This window comes from Lemur catta, chromosome 2, assembly GCF_020740605.2.
Source record: "Lemur catta isolate mLemCat1 chromosome 2, mLemCat1.pri, whole genome shotgun sequence".
NCBI classification, from domain to species: Eukaryota; Metazoa; Chordata; class Mammalia; order Primates; family Lemuridae; genus Lemur; species Lemur catta.
Genome location: NC_059129.1, coordinates 89,047,538 through 89,063,270, shown reverse-complemented (window position 1 = coordinate 89,063,270; position 15,733 = coordinate 89,047,538). Strand labels below are relative to the sequence as shown.

The following is a 15,733-nucleotide window of genomic DNA, read 5'->3' as shown; positions in this document are numbered from 1 at the left end:
TTAACAACTTTCATTCTTCTGAAAAATCTGCAGATTATTTAGCCCTTTATATTAAGGGCCTTTCACAGAAAATCTTTGTGTATGTAAACATAGTCAAACATGATAAATATTTTGGAAATTTAAAATATTCTCTTGGCTTTCACAGTAGTTGTCTTTTAATTGAATTTATATCTTGATTAGTCCAAATACAATTTTTACTTTGAAATTGTGAAATTTTGAAATTCTTTACTATATATATTTTATTTTTTCTGTTACTAATACTTAACAAAGTATTTTCTTTTTTTCTTACTTTAAGCTAGGCCAATAAATTGTTAATTTTACTAGTAGGTAGTCATAAGGATAATAAAATATTTAAGCTTCCATAAAGATAGGGGACATAAAGATAATTCCTTAAAGTCATCTATTAAAAGTCATTTAGGAGCTCTGAAAATATAATACACTTGTAATTAGATTTATTCTCAGCTAAATTGTGAGCCCTCAATTTTTCCTTTAAAAGTTACCACTGATTTATGGCTTTGTATTTTTTCATATTAAGATAGAAACAAAAATGGGATGATTTTTTTTTTTTTGTAAAACTTTGTCATAATCCTGTAAGTGGAATCCAACACATTTAATTGCATAAAATGTGGGTCACATTATTGTGAGGCTAATGAAATGAAAATGAGCATTGAGCAGAGGACAGAAGCTGATCACGTTATATCCCATTTTGAGTTATTACAGGCCCATTATAATGGGTCTTTCCATGCTCCTTTTTCTCTTAATTACAGCGGTCATCCAGTAATAATATGGAACTACTTTTCAGCAAGCAACTTTTGTTTTTATTGCTATGTTTTACTTGACAGCATGTGCCAAAGAAGTCGTCCTTTGTGTGTCCCATCAAGATCTTTTGAAAAATGTCATTTACCCTAATCATTTCCTGTTCCTCTGGGAACTGTCTAGATGTAGAATTGCTTATGAATGTTTTTCTTTAATTTTTATTAAAATACTAAAGGCAGATCTGTGCCGGCAAATCAAAGGGGTTTCCAGTAATTTTATAAAGAGATGTTTTAAATGAATTTAGTGAATGATTACATAATGCTTTAAGAAGTAGAGGTTCAGCCATCTTACCTCTGTGCATTATTGTTTCCAAGAATATGTAACTATTTGCAGAAAATACTTTATATTTTCCTAATTGGAAATATAATGTAGTTCTTAACAGCACGGGCTCTGGTCAGATAGCCCAAGTCAAATTTTGTCTTCTCTACTAACAACAACATGACATTGATTGGCCCTTTCCTTTATTATCTGTGCCTTAGATTATTTCTAGAATCAATATAATAACAATACTCATGTAATAAGGTTTTTATAGATATCAGATGAGATAATTCAAGTTTAAAACCATGTCAATCATATAGTAAGTATTTGATAAATATTTACTGTGATTATTAATTATGTCTTTAACAGATAGGTTGTTCTTCTCTCAGGCTAATCAAATAAAAATTACAGAGCCTTAAGGTTCCATTTGTTCTCAAATCATCTCCTATTGGCTAGTTTATCCTCAAAAAGCACACCTTGGATTATGCCAAACTGCTCTATAAAGGCCAAAGAGTTCCCAGACAGTATCTTTAGAGTTCCTGTCAGTAGGAGTGTGAATATTAATGGGAGTACTAGGGTCTCAAATTCCATTCTTATTCCAGAACATGCATTATTTTAAATGTTATATTTTGATGCTATTTCTTTAAAAATTTGCAAACCACTATATCTTTGAACATAGCCTGATATTTCATTTTGTATTGAGATCAATGTTGTTTCTCTGCTATAAAAATAGGAATCATCAGATTTCTGTAATGCAATAGGACAACTACAGAAGCTCATTAACTGTCAATTCTATAAGAGTCATTTAATGGTACTGCATGTTGTTCATTGGCACAAAGACTTAAGAATATATTGTGTTCAAAGATAAAGAATCAATTGTAAATGTTATTGTGAAAGCTGGGAGTGCTATTGAAAAATGTTATGTCAGGAAGGCCATGATAAGATTTAGATTTATATTTTAAAAGACTATTTGGAGGGAAAGAAAAAAAGAAAGATCACTCTATCTTTCTGGACACCTGAAGATAAGCTATAAAGAGGGAAATAGATTAGGAGGTGATGGGAAATAATGAGGACTGAATTAATGTTCTGAGCATTCATGGAGTCAGAACTGCACATGTTTACAAGCACCTTCAAATACAAGGAAAACCACTCATTTTCTAATGAAAAAATCCCCTCTCATTGTTTATCATATGGTAATTTTGAATACATAATGTTTTATTAATACAAATTATTGGTTTATTGATTCACAATGTGAACTACTATTTAAATCATTTAACTAAACATTCCAGAGGTATTGTTTATCATTTGGAACTTTTGAATCCAAGTACAGTGCTATTACTGGAATGTTGTACAAAGCCACATGAGATTCTTTGCATTTATAACAGTTTTTTAAAAATATATAATTCCTCCTGTAGTTATACCTGCTATATTTGCAGAGTTACCATATGGGTATGTTTGCTTGTGTGTTATATAGCTTTTTAAAGGAATATTTTAGAAGAACGTTTACAGTGATATCCAACTTTTGTAGTCATGAGGTCCTAAAAAGGTACGTTTTTAAAATTCTGTCATATGACTTCTATTACATTCAGTACCAACACTAATTCTGGTCACTTAAGGCTAAGGTGTTTTCTCTATAATTATTGTTCAAAATAAAGTACTTCAGGAAACACCCCTGTCAAATTGTAAAGCCTGAATTATGGGATAATGACTCCATCACTCTCACTTCAGGGAGATATATATTAATAGATATACAGAGATAGGTATGGAAAAATACTTTTTCTATTATTTAATCATATGCTGTATTTAAGAAGTAGTAGAACCCTCAGAAAGTGGTGACTAATTGTATATATGAGAGAAAAACAGAATCTAGGACAGTTCTCAGCTGTCTGACTGGGATTGGAAGTGCCATTAATTGAAATAGTAAAAGATTGTTGGGGAGATGATAAATTCAGTTTTAAATATATGCAGAGTGAGGTACCTATGGAAAGTTCATGTGAAGATATTCAATAAACTGATGGAAATATAACCTAGTGAACAGGCGAGAATTTGGGCTAAGATTTTAGACTTACATTACTTTTCAAAAATTACTGTGATTAAATTCATCTATTTACCTCTTAAACTTAATTTTCATATATAGATTTTTCTTAAAGAAAAAAGGGGACTTTTACTTTTTTTTCTTTTATACAAAAGAATTTTTCCAAAAATTATTGATGCCAGTTACTTTATTCACTATATCTTACGACCTTTTACATTTTAATATGCTGTTCTTGAATGTCAGCATGCATCTTCAGAATGTGTGTCCCTAAAAATATTGCATTCATTAACTTTTTAAAAGCCAGCTTTTTGTCTGCCTACTTTTGGCTATATTTTCTTTAGAAACTCAAAGATACCTCTTTTTTATTCAAAAAGACCCTTTTTCCTTACATTTCTACTGCTATTAGTCAGTGTCAAAGGATTTGTTATTCCCCCTTGAATAATATTTTAATGTTTTTCAATCTCTTCTTATTTGTGTTGTTTGCCTTCCTGTTATCTTCCCTGTGCTCTCAGATTTGTAACAGTTTCTGATTTTTAAGACCTATTTTTGCTCTACATATAAATAAAAAAAACAGATTTGAATGATAAGTAACTTTTAAACTTTCTGATTTACATGTACAGATATTTATGGAGACCTATTTTTTCATTAGCATTCAAAGCTTTATATAAGCAGTATCTGAGGCTGTTATTAGATATAAATAGGCAGCGGTATGCTGATAAAAGTGTGAAAGCCAGCGCTCTGAGTGGGAAAGCCTGGATTTCCCAATTTCTGGTGTAACTCTTCTGACACCTCCCCTTCCCCGGGCTGATTAGGGAAGGGATGCAATCACCTCTCTTGAACCAGTACAAACTGGCTCCAGCATACCACTGTGTTTTATAGCACTAACACCAGGCTTCATATTATTTAATAGTGTACCTGGTAATATTTTCTGTCATACTACATTCACATTTTTGATATCCTGTTTAAAAGTGTCATCTGAACTCAACAAAAAGTGAATCTTTTTTGTCTCATTTTGGATAACTCAGAATTTCCTTTTACAACTTGCAGAATTTTTCAATTTATGGGCAGATACGTACACTCACAACTCTATAGAAGTAAAATTGTTCCATAACATGTTCCCTTTTGAAAACCTCTGGGATGACATTAAAAATGTTTCCATCTCTTATACCCTGGGTGAACTTAATTGCTGCTCTGTATTGCTGAATTAACTAGGAAATGTCATCATATCCTGCACTTCATGCACCCCTTAATAACATGCTTAATACTCACGGAAGTTTTGGGAAAAAGTAAGTCAGCCTTTTGCAGAGCAATGTGCCTCATTCTTACCTGGATAAATCATTTTCCCTCCCAGGCAATTCACTTTATTACAATTGAAGTTCAGTCGGTAACATTTGTAATGTCCTTTTGGCTATTAGGTTATTAAAGCAATAGAAGAAGGTTATCGTTTACCAGCACCCATGGACTGCCCGGCTGGTCTTCACCAGCTAATGCTAGATTGTTGGCAAAAGGAGCGTGCTGAAAGGCCAAAGTTTGAACAGATAGTCGGAATTCTAGACAAAATGATTCGAAACCCAAATAGTCTGAAAACACCTCTGGGAACTTGTAGTAGGTAAGAAATACCTAAGGAAATGGAATATGGAAAAATTCATATATTCACGTAAACCGTTTATCTCCTCAACCCCACCCCAATGGCAAAGTGACTTCTGTGTTGAAATATAAACTCATATTAAATATGTATATATAAAAGTTTATTTTTTTCCTTTCAAATGGCTTACCTTAATCGAGCCATATGTTTAATTTTAATTGTTTAAAGAAAATCTATTATTATATTTTTTCTTAAAAGTTATAGATATCATTAGCTATCTTTCTTCGAAAACTTTCTAAACTGGATTTTTGTAATAAGATGGCATTTCACATTTTCAGACTGAGATCATAATTACATGGTGTTTTATTTCTGTTGCCCTGGTTTTTTGTTACATGCATATTGCCTATTTTATTGTTTTGCTTTCAGTTATTTAATAAAATGATTTTCTGAAGTTAAAGTTTACAAAAGAAATTCAATACATGATTACAGAGGTATACTCATTAAAAAGAGTCCATTCATTCTTTGCACTTGGCTTGCACCATTGTAATGTATATTAGCATTTATTCAGCCTCAGCTGCCCGGTAAACCTGACGCTCTGGTTTGTACTGATAGCAAGTGAGGTATTTATATACACCTACTAACTCCCCAGGCATTCACAAGGGTGCCATCAGTACAGCAGATGCCTAATGTCTCCATAGCACCCTCGTGGCCTGAACAGATGAGAACACAGCCAAATGTGCTTCCTTTACTCCTAGTTACTTTTGAAAAAGCAAATGAACAAATATTTACTGATTCCAAATGCTGTTGACTATACTTTAAAAACATATGGAAGATGCAACCTGGTGGTCATCACATCTAAATAAAATGTAAATTTAGGAGTTTGTAGTTACTGGGCCACGTGTATGCTTTAGGTTTTTATTAGCATCTCTGTTTATTTTTTTATCATATATATCAATTAAAATATCTAATTTTATTCTTCATACCTTTATTTTTGTATGGGTCAGGACATTCTTTCTTTGGTAGTTCATGGGAATATTTGCTTTCATGTTTCATTTTTATCTAGGCCAATAAGCCCTCTTCTGGATCAAAACACTCCTGACTTCACTACCTTTTGTTCAGTTGGAGAATGGCTACAAGCTATCAAGATGGAAAGATATAAAGATAACTTCACAGCAGCTGGCTACAACTCCCTTGAATCAGTGGCCAGGATGACTATTGAGTAAGCTGAAACTTTTAAATTTATATTTAAGAATGAATTAGGTACAATCCATGCTTTATACATTAGGTTATCTTCTCTATATTAAAGGGATATGAACCCTCAAGTCATGAAGAAAAGCATTTCTTTAATAAGTGCTTACTATGTGTCAGGCATTATACTAAATATACCTTAAACACATTATCTTTTTAACCCTCACAACAACAATTTTAATATCTCAATAGTTTTATGCCCATTTTATAGGCAGTGAAACTAAAGTGCATTTAAATATTTAGTTTCATTTAAATATTTGAATATTCAAATTGTTTCATTTAAATATTTTTCCTAAGCTAACTCAACTAGTAGGTGACAGCTAATACGGATGCATAGCCAGTGTTCTAAATACCACCCAGTTTGAGGCTTCCTCTTTCCTTAACCACTGTATTATTTACGCTCCTATTCACTGGGGAAACTTTCTTCATTTCAAAGGATTTGTTCCACCATGTTTGTGTTAGACTTAAAAAATCTCAAAATTTCATTCTCAATACTGAAATGCATTAGGATATACAACATGACTGCTTTCTGGAGAGATCAAAAAATTCAATTAACTATAGCTAAGAGTTTAACTTACTTTTTAGAAGATATATGATTGATTGATCCATTTTTTTTAACCTGAAAAATGACCTGATAAAACAATATTTGAAATTGCTCTGGACTCAAAATAAAAGAATTTGATTTTCTTTTCTGGTTTCATCACTGATTATGTGGCCTTGTATAATCTATTAATATTTAATATCCAACTTTCCTGGGTGGTGCAGTTCCTCTCAGTCAATGTGTTTGAAAATGGGAGACAATAATCACGGTTCTGCTTGTGGGATACTATTTATGTACTGTCATGAGAAGTGTTCCACATTTTTCAGATAGGATGGACACCAGGAAACAAATATTCTTTCCTGATATATGTCAGAAAATGACACATAAATTTAAGCATGCACGTGCTATCTTGTTCAGTTTTCTTCTAGTCACCACATGGGTGAATTCTCATATCTATACCTGGATCACAAAACAATCTATACCCTTGAAAAACCGTATTTCTCAAAGTCACTGCTATGAAATACTATAGTGCTATGTTTTGCAATACTTTAGCTGCTTGTAAATACATAAACTCAACCTTTCTGGCTATTAGGAGAGGCAAAGTATATAAATAGATACAATTAAGTTATTTCAGATTTAAGCTATTAAACATAGGTATTGCACTAAAAAAATTACTGTCTTCCTAACTGTAGTGAAATGATTGAACTGAACTGGTATAAGTATCCAACCAATAATATGCTCAGAATTACCACATTATATTTAAACTCAGTATAAAATTTTGTGTGATCATTGATGATTCCCAGTCTTTCCACTAGATCCCAACAAATGTTTCCATTCATACTATGTCCTGTTTTCCAATTAAAAACTTCTAAACCCCATTAGCTTCAAGAACTAACTTCAAATAAGTTTTCCTAGCCTTTCCTTAAGTTAATAATACTTTTAACACCTTAATAATTTCTTATATAACTTTCAAATCTTTTTAAAAATAACTATCATGGCAAATTGAGAGCCTGGGCAGTCAGGTTTTTACAAAGGAGAATGTTGATGCAAGTTACCCATCCGACCCACTGCAGGAATATGATCATGATACCCAAGAACGCTACGATAAGATCTGGCTGCCTAAAATAAACAGATTATGTAATTAAACAGTTGATGACAGTTTAGAACCATATAATTCTTTGTAAGGTACCTAATAAAAAATGCATTTGTCTTTTTCAGGGATGTGATGAGTTTAGGGATCACACTGGTTGGGCATCAAAAGAAAATCATGAGCAGCATTCAGACTATGAGAGCACAAATGCTACATTTACATGGAACGGGCATTCAAGTGTGATAAGCATTTCTCCCTTTTAAGGGAGATTATGGACTGCAAGAGAACAGTACTGGCCTTCGGTATATGCATAGAATGCTGCTAGAAGACAGTTGATGTCCTGGGTCCTTCCTACAGTGAATAGAAGATTTTAGAAGCACCTATAGACTTGAATTCCTAAGTGCCACCAGAATATATAAAAAGGGAATTTAGGATCCACCACTGGTGGCCAGGAAAAACAGCAGTGACAATAAACAAAGTACTACCTGAAAAACATCCAAACACCTTGAGCTCTCTAACCTCCTTTTTATCTTATAGACTTTTTAAAATGTACATAAAGAATTTAAGAAAGAATATATTTGTCAAATAAAATCATGATCTTATTGTTAAAATCAATGAAATATTTTCCTTAAATATGTGATTTCAGACTATTCCTTTTTAAAATCATTTGTGTTTATTCTTCATAAGGACTTTATTTTAGAAAGTTGTTTATAGCTTTGGACCTTTTTAGTGTTAAATCTGTAACACATTACTACACTGGGTACCTTTGAAAGAATCTCAAATTTAAAAAATAACTTAGCATGATTGAAGATATATCTCTGTCAGAACATTGGTATCCTTTTTGTGCCATTTTATTCTGTTTAATCAGTGCTGTTTTGATATTGTTTGCTAATTGGCAGGTAGTCAAGAAAATGCAAGTTGCCAAGAGCTCTGATATTTTTTAAAAAGAAATTTTTTTGTAAAGATCAGACAACACACTATCTTTTCAATGAAACAAGCAATAATGATCCATAAATACTATAAGGCACTTTTGACAGATTGTTTATAGAGTGATTTTACTAGACAGAATTTAAAAAAAAACTCAAATTTTAGGTTTATGACTATGTAAAAAAATAGATGAGGCACTTCATCTAAAGAATGTTGGTGAAGGCAAGTCTCTGAAAGCAAGAACTATCCAGTGTTATCTAAAACTTAATCTGAGCACATCGAGATTTTTCCAGTCTTGTGATATTAGGAAATTTAGGAGAAATAGTTGACGTATATTTTATAACCTCTTCTGTTGAATGCAGTCCAAACATGAAAGAAAAGAAATTAAGTTTTATATTAGAACTCTGAAGCATGATCAAAGGGGCAGTTCACAATTTTCAACATCAAAAAACAAATTTGCTGTAGAGAATGTCACCACTGCAGTTAAAAACAAAACAAAACAAAAAGTCTTTTATTTGTGAACACTGATGCAAGAAACTTGTTAAATGAAAGCACTCTTTACCCTAGAAAGAAGAGGTGAAGGATCTGGCTTTTTCTTTTTTAAACTTTATTTATTAAACCATATTATTTGATTACTGTGTTAGAATTTCATAAGCAATAATTAAATGTGTCTTTATAGATATTGCAGGAATGTATACATATTGTGAGTAATGCTTTCAAAAGTTATGAAAATCATGAACTACCCCAGAATTGAACTGTTGTACTTCCAAAGAGAATTGGGCTGTTGTTTATAATGATTTTAATAGAGAAAGATCCCAGGGATCGGTCATAATTGGTCTTGTTTGATAATGTGGGCATCCACAAACAAACAAACAAATAACAGAACAAAATCTGTAAATGTTCCTTTGTAAAACTTGTAAATTTTATTTATACTGTCTTGTTTTGTACACACATTTCTCTGTAGTGGGCTCTGAATACATTGAAAATGCACTATATTTTTCTATTTTACTTGCAGAGCATCACAAAAGAACAGGTATTTTCAGTGCTACATAATGTGTTTTCCCACATTTAGGACCAAAGATGGCTATAGAAAAACTCAAATGGATTGCTTCCCAAACCCCTCCCCACCCCTTTTTTTTTCTTTTAAATCACTGTACAGTGTTATTTGATATTTTAATTTATTTTTTGATTGACTAGAAGACTCATTTTAATTTCACTAAAATGTTTTTTGTCCCTAAGGAAAAATAATCTGTAAAAATAATTTTAATTAGCATAATACAGTCACCTAGACACTTCCATTTGTAATCTTTGTAATAGACTGTAAATATATTTTTGGAACTATAACACAATGTGCTTGAGGGTTATTTTTCAGTGTCTGCAGTGTATACAAGTGTTTATACTAAGTACAGCACTTTACAATTCTAATCAGTAGTATTGGCCTTTGTGAGAATGAGTGAAAGAGTTTGAGTGAGTGTTCTTAATTCCGTTTGGATTCTAGACTCACTAATAATGAAATTCTTTTCTTGTTCATAGCTTAAGGTGCTTATTTTTTCTATTAAAATTAAATTAACAAAAAGCCATTCTAGAAATAGAAGACATAGTATGGTATAAGCAAACGGTGTCTTTCCTGCTTTTTTCTAGCACTAGATTTATAGTTGAGTAGTCTTTCTTGAGTAGAAGGGCAGAATAAAAGTTTTTTTGAGTTTTTTTCAAAAATAACTTTTTCCTTCAGCAATATACCTCATCTGCCTTAAATTTTTTACAGCTCTTTACAGGGAAAGGGGAGAATGGATGGGAAAGACACACAGCACAATAGGAAGTGTATGATTACATCACTCTCTCGTTTGTAGGTTTCTTTTCACAAACAACATTATGATTTTGAAATACATGTATGTGAAACAAATATTAAGAGAAAAAAGAATTAACATTGTAATGCTCTCTTCCAGAAAGAGATGAGATGGTATAATGATAAGAATGTACAACTTGCACCTTGAAATCATTTTTTGATAAATTAGTGCTCAGGGGAGGAAAAGTAGAGAAGGTGAACGGCAAAAATAGAATTCCAAAATTATAAAAATGCAAAAGGAAATGGCCTCCTTGCTTTAATAGAGCCACCTTTTTTAGAACACTGTCTTCACACTTGACTTGTGTTTTGCATTCAGTACTGAAATAAAAGTAACTTGTATTACATCTGAATCTAACATTTTCTCAGCAATTGATCTGGGCCTTGTTTACTAGAACTGGTGGTTTATGCTTGTCAGAGCACTATTAGTTGAATCATATTGTATACTTATGTAATCTACATTAGCTAGTACTGTTTAGGACTATATTTTAATTGCTCTTCTTATCCGTGTTTTTAAGACAATTATAATGGTGTAATTCACCTCTCTTTTTTATTTAGGTAATGCTGATATTCTCCCTTTTGTTTCCTGAGTAGCCTAGAACTATGCTACTCACTGATGTGCATGTTCAAATAAATTACTGATGTGTATTTTTTTGCTCTATGTGGAGAAATCATGGGGAACTCGGGGTGAGATGTGCTTTTTGTTGGTTGAATTTGTCCCTCCTTGCCTAAGAATTACTACAGGGGTCATCCTTTTATAAGGACAAACTGCTTTTGAACAGTGTCTTCAATGTATCAAGCACAAATAACTCTTTCTTCAACACGAATCATAAGTCTCTTTTTACCAGCTTAAAATAATAAACAAGTCTATTAGACAATGTAAAGAAAATCCTGTCTCCAATCATTGGCGGATTCCTTTATGTCCCTTACACATTTTTTATTTTCTTACATAATATTATGAGAAAAGATAAAGTATTATTGAAATAGTTCAGTGGACCAGTCAGAATATGCAGAAAAAGTCATACCCCTTGCTTCCCCTTGTCCTCTGGCATACCGACTTAATTCCACTCTAATTATTGCAGAATAACAAGACTATGCCTTCAAAGCGCCACACTGTCAAACATTTTAATTAAAACCTTTTTTTTTACTTCCTGAAACTACTACTACATGGTATTAACAAGAATATTCACATGAAAAAAGGAGGTATTTTGTTATTGGACCCTGACATATTTTAGACATTTGATATAATAGGTCTACATGGAGAGTTTTTGCATTTAGGCTCCTGGACAATGCAAACGTAGAATCCAAAACAAATGGGCAAAGTGTTAAGTCTGGTTGTCTGATTGAGTTGCTTAATATTGATACTGACTCAGTGATTATTCTAACTTGCACCTGAAATGAAGAAAACTAAGCACTCCATATTTCTAAAACATCACTTTCTTAAGCTCTACAAACTCTTAACAAATATCCAAACGTGTTTCAAGAAAATGAGAATAGGCAAATGCCAGATAAAGTGCTTATCATTAGCTATCATACTTACAGTGCTGAGGTTCACGCTAGGCTAAACTGAAATTCAAAGATACTCCTGAAATCTTGGCCTGGCCCTGCCCATTCCTGATGTACATGCTAACAAATAACATGTTGGTCAAAGATGCAAGGCAAGAAGCAACACTCTTGTTAAGTTCACACAGTGATAAAACACTTAAGGAGATCCCTAAAATTATCAAATTATCTCTTAAAGTACTAGATCTATAAGTGGTACAAAAATACAGTATCCTATCAGAAGCCATTATGAAAGATACACACGTTCCATCACTAAGTAAAAATTGTATTTTAATGTTTATGTTAACCATCAGTAACAATTTTTGTCGATCCACTTATCTCCTACCTTTACACTTTGTTTTATATTGTTAGTTGCAATGAAAGCTCCATATCAATTTTGAAGAAAGCTGCTGAAAGGAAAACACAAGTCAGACAGATGATCAAATTCCTAAATGCAAAACCCATAGCTACAGTTAGTAAAGTGATAAAAGACAGTGCATGGTGACTGGCAAATTTTCAAGCTGCTTTGAAGGGAAGAGCATCTTCTTAGTTCTGTGTTGATGTTCCTCCAGAACCGCCCACCCCCAAACACACACACACACACACCACCAGCTGTTCTTACTATCTAATGCATCTCAGCATAGCTTGAAGAATGTGGGCAAGAGAATAAAATATTTCAATGGAAATGCTTCTGTGAGCCTCATTAGACTTAAGTGTGGTAAGGGGGTGCTTTTTTCCAAGTTCAGTGATTGAATGTAATTAAATCTGTAATTAAACAATGAAAGACCTCTTCTGATTGACCTTGAGGTTAAAACAAATGTAATTAATTGATCCAATGTAATTGGACCTATTGAACAAAGTTTTGTAAGTAGTGATGGGCTAGTCTAGTGTTTTGTAAGTATGTAACAGTTATAGGAATTCCTAAATCTGATAATTGGGCAATAGTAATAAGTGAGGTGTTGTCTATTTAAACCTCCAAGAATAGCAAATAAAGCTCCATCAGATATAACCTGCACCTTGTATTTCATTATTTCAAATGAAATAATGAAATGTCCCAGATATCTACTGCTGAAGATTATCTTTGTCTCTCCTTTGAAATTCATGACCTGTAATTAGGTATATTTGCAGATTTTATATATAACTGAAAATGCACAGTATGTTTGTCAATGTGTGGTCAATCATCGATCTTACTTGAAGATGCTCAGAAGAAAACAATGAGCAAATTTGTTTTAGGTAATTTTGGTTCCAGTTTAGCAAAAGACAAACATATTGTTCAAGTTGCACCATTTCATGTAACCAAAACTAAATAAAATGAATGACTAAACAACAAACTCTAGAAAAACAAATAGAGAAAATTAAACTACATATGCAGAACTAATATTGATGTAAATTATATGATCTTAAAAATATTTCACAATTCATATAAATGAGGCAAACAACTTAAGAACACCTTTAAAATGTAACCTGAATTTGCAAATACTAATTACACTGATGGCATAGACTCCAGAGCAAATTACAACAGAAAGTTCTAAGTTTAACCTCATATTCCTCTGTCAATTTGCTAGAGATACGCACTGTTTACATTAAAACCCAGACAGAATATGAGGCTAAATGTATTCTTTCCAGATGAAAGAAACTCCCAGATTTCTTCAGCCCTGACATTTGCAGGACTGATTTCAGGGATCTGCTGAGCTGGAGATCTGTTAGCCAGACCTTATTGTAATTCTGTGTTTTCACTTACATCCTCACCAGTTGCATATTGAGCATGTATTCACCAGAACCCAACTTAACCTAAACTACAGGAACCTGACACTACAGTCAGGCTTAGTTTTACCTGAGAAATGAACACGAGTTAATAGCAAGGGTCCCCAACCTGATGAGTTATTTCATTATATATTACAATGTAATAATAACGGAAATAAAGTACACAATAAGTGTGCTGCACTTGAATCATCCCAAAACTACCATCATCCCCCAGTCTGTGAAAAAATTGTCTTCCATGAAAGTGATCCCTGGTGCCAAAATGTTGGGGACTGCTGAGTTAATGTATGCGTTACTGCTGCTGCTTCTGTGACTCCTTTGATAATAAAGGAGTACCTTATAGGTTACTTTCAGTGTGAAGCCAGCAGAATAAGATACAATTAAATATCCTCTGATCTACTTACAAACAAAACCAGTAAACACCAAATAATACCATCCTTCATATTTTGAAGAGGAGCAAATAAGAACGCATCAAAAATTGTATATAAAAGGCAGAGATGAATTACAGGAAATCTTGAAAGTCAGATAGGAGAAACTGAGTTTAATGGCAGAGGCACTGAAAAACTATTGGCAATTTTGCCCAGAAAGAGCATGTGCTGAAAGTTAAGTTTAAGGACCCAAAGTCTGGCAAGGGTGTGTGAAATATGAATTCAATATTCTTTATTTCTGGGTCAGATCAATAAAATATACAGGTGCTCCTTGACTTATGATGGGGTTTTGTCCCCATAAGCCCATCATATGTTGAAAACATTCTAAGTGGAAAGTGCATGTAATGCTGGCAACACGGCAGATGGTCCAAGACTTGATTTTTCCACTTTATGATGGGTTTATCAGGACTTAACCCCATTGTAAGTGGAGGAGCTCCTTGCAACTTACTCTGCAGTTTTGGTTTCTACTGAATGCATATCATTTTCACACCGTCACAAAGTGGACAAATTCTAAGTGAAATTAAGTCAGGGACTGTCTGTACTTCTGTGCTTCCACACTTTTGCACTCCACCTTCACATTCCCTCTCACTTTCCTAAATGGGGGAAATCTCCCTCTTCAAGACATGACTAAGAAATTATTTCCTCCAAGTTTTCACTGACACCTGGGACCCAGGATTAATTCTCTCTTCTGTGCTTTGCTTACAGTGCTGGTCCTATGATTATCCTACCTTGTTCTGTCAGATTATTTGTGTGTGACTCTCCCACTAGATCAAGTGCTCTTGGAGGGCAGAAGCCAAATGGAAATCTTTGTTTTATGTCCTTTGGGACTTAGCAGTTTCTGGCACTCAGTAGACACTCTATAAATATTTTAGAATCCTTGAAGTGTAAATTAATTCAAATTTTTTTTTTTTTCTTAAAAGGTAGCAAGGATCAGGTGCTCTGAAGGATGAACGAGGTACAGTTAAAATGGTAGTAAAACGGGTGTTGAGGGAGAAAACTAATTTCAGATCATGGATGGATGCTTCTGTGATGGACTGGGGCAGTAGGAATGCCCCGGGGGACTGACGGGGGTGCGAGTGATGTGAACCTGTGCAAGAAAGGAAGGTGGAAGGAGATGATTAGTAAACAAGACCAGAATGTACCAAATAACAGTCTCTTCCAGATGGCAAAAAGGAATAGGAGGTCTCATTGGCTGTAAATAGCAGGGCAAGATTAAAAACTTGAAATCAAGTGGAGGAAATTGGACTTGATGAGACACAATGAAGGGTTATTTGCCAATATCTCATTTGATGAGGCAAAGACATGGTAAGCACGATTTTGAAGGAACAGTGATATGCAGAAGCATGTAAACCGTGACTTTGGCTATTTTAAAATTAGTCCTGGACACGGAAAAATAATTTTTTTCTTCTTCTGTAATGGAAAAAAAAATGCCCTCATTCCTGCTCTCAAACTCAAGATAATATCAGTAATTTTATAGTTAAATAAAAAGATAATAAAGTAGAATTTTGTTGGCCAGCCTATAAGTCTACTTAGCATTTATATCATGAAAAGGCAGTATCAGGTGGTGGGTGATTACAGAGGGTTTGAAGCCAGAACATATGGAATTTGTTCCTATTACTACCTGTGTAACCCAGTGGAGATGCTTTAATTTCTCTATAT

The 15,733-nt window shown here is 33.3% G+C and overlaps 1 protein-coding gene across 2 annotated transcripts in view; it reads left to right on the top strand.

Annotated features, from left to right (window-relative positions):
• EPHA7 (EPH receptor A7) overlaps window positions 1-8,134 on the top strand; it is a 171,332-nt gene extending 163,198 nt beyond the window's left edge. For both annotated transcript variants that reach the window (XM_045544037.1, XM_045544036.1), the window contains exons 15-17: window positions 4,525-4,718; window positions 5,758-5,913; window positions 7,702-8,134. In XM_045544037.1, coding sequence (XP_045399993.1) covers window positions 4,525-4,718; window positions 5,758-5,913; window positions 7,702-7,816 — 465 coding nt within the window. In that variant the 3' untranslated portion in view covers window positions 7,817-8,134. The remainder of the gene's footprint in view (window positions 1-4,524; window positions 4,719-5,757; window positions 5,914-7,701) is intronic.
• Window positions 8,135-15,733: the final 7,599 nt, after the last annotated feature.